A 6,000-nucleotide genomic window follows, 5' to 3' on the forward strand; every position below is an offset into this window, starting at 1 on the left:
CTCCATATGGAAACATGTCTAGTCAGCAGGGTCTGACTTCATTTATACTGAAGTATCTTGTGGGTGATTCATGTGGTTTTCAGAAATTTACCTAATTGGTGGGACTATCACTGAGCATGGATGGAACTTTTTATGCCCTTAAGTAACCAGGAAGCTGCATCAGGGAAGTCAGGGTCAATCAGGTACCCAAACCACTTTGTTAAAACTAATCCTTCTTACTGGAACAGGAAAACCAGATCCTAATGATGTGGCTAATACAGCAGCTAATTATTGTTATTGGGGCTAATAAGCTACCAAAAAATAAATGATATATATAAATGATAAAAGCCACCAAATGTTGAAGAATTCACCGTAACCATTCTCTTTGGCAAAATATAGGTTTATTTAGAAGAGTTACAGAGAAAATGAAGAGATACAATAGACACTAGGAATAGTGGATATGAAATAGAGTTGGGAGAGCATAGAAAGGTGGTTTTAATAATTAATGATGATAAATATATAATATAATATAATACATATTATATAATTAATAATGATAATAATTAATGATGGAAAGGACATATTCCTTAGTGGGACTCAAAATTACCCAGGAGAAAGAGGACAGCTCATGAGGTTGTGAAATCTTAAATTTCTAAAGGATTTAACATCCTAAAAGAGGAAACTATTAAGGAGGAAAAGTAGGGTCTGAGAGGAGAAATACCATAAGGTATAGTGGGATAGGAGAGATACAATGTGGCTTGGTGAAGAGGAAAGACACTATGAGACAGAGTGTTGTAGTAGACTGACCCCTGACCCAAACAAATGCAGCAAACATGATATGGACTATTAGTAAATTTATAGGGAAAATTTAACCTCGGCAGTTTGACATAACTTGGATTTCTGACTGAATGATCTCCACAGAGGGTAGGAGCTAACTTGATCTCTATCAGAGCCTTTTCCCTGCCTGCCTCAGGGAACAGTTTCATCTTCAGTTTCTCTATGCCCATCACATCTACAATTCGGGTACTCATCACTACCACATTCCTTTTAACTCTAGTTTAGATTTTCCTCCCTTAAGCAGGATCCTAGCTAACTTTGCTTTTTCACCATCTGACCTTTTCTTTTCACTTTTACCAAAATAATCATCTTTCAGCACAGTCCTTATCTGTTCTCTCTCTAACCAATCTTATTTCCATTATTGCCTATCATGAATATTCTGCCATATAATAGGCAGTTAAGACTAAGTTGAAAGACTAAACTGTCTTTTAGTCAGAAAGACCTAGGTTCAGGTCCTATATCTGGCATTAGTATTTTGGTGTCCTAAGTCATTGTCTAAAAGTATAAACAGCTGATGAGTTGCTTTTCTGCATTTGTTGAAGGTGGTTTACACACCATCAAAATCATAGGTCTAGACTTTTATATTCCCCCTTTATATGTCTGACCAAAAAAAAAAAAAAACCCAAAAAACAAAACAAAACAAAACAAAACAAAAAAAAAAAAAATATATATATATATATATATATATATATATATATATATATATATATATATATATATATATATAAATAAATAAAATATAGGTAATATCTAGGATGAACAAATTCCAGTGAGTAAGATCAGATTTGAATTTCTTTGTGGAAAATTTAGAATTCTTCACATCCTGACCCCTTGTTACTTTTCCAGTCTGCTTATCTTATTGTTTCTCATAAACATTCCATTTCTATCTCATTACATTTGTGCATTGTCTGTCCTTCATTCCTGGAAGGCTCTTAGTCTTCATTTATACTCTTAATATCTCTAGTTTCCTTTGAGATACAATTCAAGCACCATTTTGTAAAGGGGTCTTTCCTGATTTCTCAGAGTTTACTCAGTATATTTTATATGTAACTATGTATTTTTCTTTCCCTTTAGAATATAAATTTTTTAAGTCAAGGACCTTTTTATGCTTTTTATATTCTCAGAGTTTGCACAGTATCTGGTATGTATAGAAAACATTTAAATGCTTGTTAATTGTTTGCTATTTAATTTATCACGGAAAGAGTTATTTACTACTTCACTGGTAAGAAGACAAATACTATCTTCATAATATTAGGTCTATAGCAAATAACAATGTTATCTTTAATCAAACCATAGGTTACTCTGTTTTTAACTGACTTTCCTTTTTTTCTTCTCACTTTTAGTGCTCTTTTGAAGATGATAAGGTGCATTCTTTGTTACACCCATTAGAACTGGAACTACAAAAGACTGTACATACTTATTGTGGGAGAATACACAAAATATTCATGAAACAACTAACAAAAAGTATAAGAGATAATTATGTCCGATCATCAAAGGAAAGGTGAACCTTGTTGGTGAAGACTTACTACCAAAAAAAAAAGTGTGAATGATTTTCTTACACAATGTATAAATGTTTAGGAAGGTATTATTTATCATTTATCCAGAAAAACTTTACCAGAAAGAGTAAATTGCGGAATGTTCTATTCTTATGAAGAATAAGTTGGAGTTTTATATATGTAACTACTCAGACATTTCTGATACTGAAGTTTTGTTTATCATTGCTATCTTTCAATCCAGTATTCTGGACTCTGATAAATAGTTTTAGGATATGTGATGCTGTTAACTGTCGTTCTCCAATGGGCGAAAAAAATAGGATATGTAAGTGAAGAGCTATGTACCTCATATGTAATTTTTTAAATATGAAACTGTGAATGTTAGCTATATTTTTTAGTCAGCACTAACCTCACTTTAATTTTGTGAGAATAAAGTTTACAGGGACAAACATTTTGTCTCTAAGGAAATGTGATATTAACCATCGACAATCTACATGTGCCTTTTGATGTTTCATCTTTGACATGTTAAAATATTTTTTGTGACAATCATTTTAAAAATCTTTGAGTAAACTACATATATGTATTTTAAAGCAAGCTATACAAAATAATAGAAATTTAGTATAAACTTCAAGACATTATTAATAATGATTTTATGTGAAATAGCATCTTTTCACTTGTTTTAAAGCTTATATAACTGTTTTTCTAAAAATCAAATTTTGATTTAAATATGATAAAATATATTTGGGGCAAAATTTTTATTTGTAGCTTTGCTGAACATCCTGGAAGTGAAAGATAGCTATTCTGATTTTAGAATTTTGGTGAAAGTCTTAATAGCATATTAGTATGGCATTATAGTATTAGTAAATGTAGTGGACCAAATTATAGCTATAAATTTCTTATAATCAGTTAGTTCAGTCATTGTATGATTGAAATATGTTCCTGAAATGGAAAGTTGAAATACTTCTTTCTTCTACCTCAAATTTTTTAGTTAGATATTTTTAGAATAAGAAAGTTGACAGAGCATCATCATAATTTTTATAGAAAAAATCTGTCCATGCATAGTTTGTAATTCAGGGGAAATGTTTTGGTTCAGCTATGGGGGAAAAACCCCCATCAAAACTTGTTTCCATAAATTGCATATCCTTTTGAAGTGAGGAGAACTGAATTTTTTCCTTGACTTTTGAAGACTAGATAGTTTCTTTAATTCTTGGTTTCTTGTCTTGTTACTCATAATTCCCACAGCCAGTGATGATGGCTCTTAGAACAGTATTTGTTCCTGTGAATTGACTAAGTTTCATATTTAACTATTTCCCTTTTTTTTTTTTTTTTTTTTTGGTTTGGTATTTTAATTTCTAAAGAAAGAGAAGTGGAATCATGTGGTTAATGTTTTATTTAAATGGGGAGAAATTTGTTTGCTTTATGAAAACAAAGTGCTCTTGTTGAAACAGAAAGGAGATAGTCTCAGGGGTTGATTTTCCTGAAGTGGTTGGCATGGTGGTGAGTTATGAGAGGAGAAGAGTACTAATGAGATAATGGGAAGCAAGTCAGGGCTCACTAACCTGCCTAATATTTACCATTTCAAGGTGGATTTTGAGAGTAGAAGAATTAGTGTGTGGAATATTGATGTGGATGTCAAGGAACTAGTAGTTCCTTTGAGGGTGGGAATGTTTTCATTTTGTCATTTTTATCTCTACCACCTATAATAATATCTGACACATAGCTTAATAGAAGCATATTTTACTTACGAGAGTAAACTTGGAAAGACACTTTAGAGAACATTTAATCCTACTTCTTTATGATAAATAATCACCCAAGAGAGATTAAATTACTTGCTCCAAAACATACAAATAGTGTAGTATGTTTTGTTTTTTTTTCCCTTTGAATCTCTCACCATTTACTGAATTAACAGTAATCCAATATAGTGCTATCTTCATTTCCTTTGGTACATTACTATTTTTATATAGGTGCAAGGAGTCAGAGCTGTACAATGCACTTATACATGGTACAATGCATGTACAATGTATTTATGTGGCCATATATGATAAATGTGTAATATTGTGAGACTGGGAAGAATGTAGAGTCAAAAGATAAATCATCTCTAAGAAAATCTCAGCACAATCTGAAGAAAGAACAAATAAGAAAACTGACAGCCACCCCTTCTTTGGTTTCTATATTGATTCAGCCTTACATAATTCCAATCCTTCCAAAAGGAATTAATCTTGGTGGGGAAAAGGAAAGTTTTCCTTCAAAATTTGAGGAAGAAAAAGTACAGGATACTGAAAATTACATGTTTATGTGATAATTGCTTGTAAGCTGATATAGTCTTTCCCCAGAAGCCTATATCAGTCTTGATAGTTGAATTTAGTATATATTAATTCTAAAATTTCATACATGACAAAAATATTAAACACCAGGTTTCCTTTTTCTTACATGTATGGCCTTAGGAAATTTCCTCTAATTTGATGAATTTCCATTTATCTGTATATTGATGAACTTGGATTAAATACTGTATAAGTATAAATCATATTATTGTCTAATATATAGATATAAATATAAATATATTTTATATTAAATATAAATATATTCTTTATATAAATATAAAGAAGCGATACTATAGCTTGTTTAGACTGAAAACTCTTAGTATGTATTGGTTTTTTACTTCATTAAATTGAATTATACTTTATTAGGATGATTGTCACTGAAGATACCATTCTGTTTGTTTAGATTTGTTCTAGTTACCATTTATGTCAGTAGAATAAGTGGAGTTTTTAATTGTATTAGAAAAAAATTAGCTCATATTTCAGTAATGTAAGTATTCCTTTGTCAATTGAGAGAGTGTACACCCAATACTTTAGATAAATCAAACAAACATTAAGTGCCTTCTGTGCGTTGTAAAGCATTGTTTTACAAAAAAGAAAAAAAGATAATCTTTGTTCAGAGGAGTTTACAATCTGTTTATAGAGTATATGAAATGTATACATATAGATATGTTCTTTGAATGAGGATATTTAGCAGCCATGTGAACCCCTGTATGGCCTGATAAGCCAAAGTACATTAAAAACACTTGGACAAAGTTCTATTGCTTCATTTTTAATACTGGAAAAATATAACGCAAAAAATAGAAAATTCATATTGTGATTGAAAATTATATTTTATGAAGTAATATTAAATTTTATTTTTTAAATTATCAAACATTTTTTTCTCCCCACCATAGAATAATCCTTTTAACTATAAACATACTCAAGCAAAACTAATATTATCCTGTGTTTCTCATTTTGTGTATTAGTCCATTAGTATTTGTCAGAAGGTAAGTTCTTCATTATTGGCCTTCTGGAGTCACGTTTGATCATTGTTTTCAATGATTATTAAGAACATCAGAGTTCTTAAGTCTTTCAAAGTTATTCATATTTCTATGCTAAAATTATAGTATAAATTGTTTTCCTGGTATTTAATATTATATCAGTAAAAGTGTTCCCATATTTCTCTGAAACTCTTCCTTCCATAATAGTACTCCTTTACATTTATTCATTCAATAACTCATTCAGCTATTTCCCAATTGATGGTTTCCAAATTACTTTCCAGAAAGCAAAATCAATTCACAGTTTCATTAAAAGTGTATCATTGTGTATGTTTTCCTATAGGTTCTACAACATTTGTCATTTTTCTTTTTCATCATCTTGGCCAATCTGAT

At 30.4% G+C, this 6,000-nt stretch overlaps 1 protein-coding gene across 5 annotated transcripts in view; it reads left to right on the forward strand.

The window, feature by feature from the left end:
• Nucleotides 1-2,760, forward strand: part of GXYLT1 (glucoside xylosyltransferase 1) — a 52,308-nt gene extending 49,548 nt beyond the window's left edge. For all 5 annotated transcript variants that reach the window (XM_074270566.1, XM_074270568.1, XM_074270567.1 and 2 more), the window contains one exon: nucleotides 2,160-2,760. In XM_074270566.1, coding sequence (XP_074126667.1) covers nucleotides 2,160-2,321 — 162 coding nt within the window. In that variant the 3' untranslated portion in view covers nucleotides 2,322-2,760. The remainder of the gene's footprint in view (nucleotides 1-2,159) is intronic.
• The last annotated feature ends 3,240 nt before the right edge of the window (nucleotides 2,761-6,000 follow it).

This window comes from Sminthopsis crassicaudata, chromosome 5, assembly GCF_048593235.1.
Source record: "Sminthopsis crassicaudata isolate SCR6 chromosome 5, ASM4859323v1, whole genome shotgun sequence".
In the NCBI taxonomy this organism is placed as follows: domain Eukaryota; kingdom Metazoa; phylum Chordata; class Mammalia; order Dasyuromorphia; family Dasyuridae; genus Sminthopsis; species Sminthopsis crassicaudata.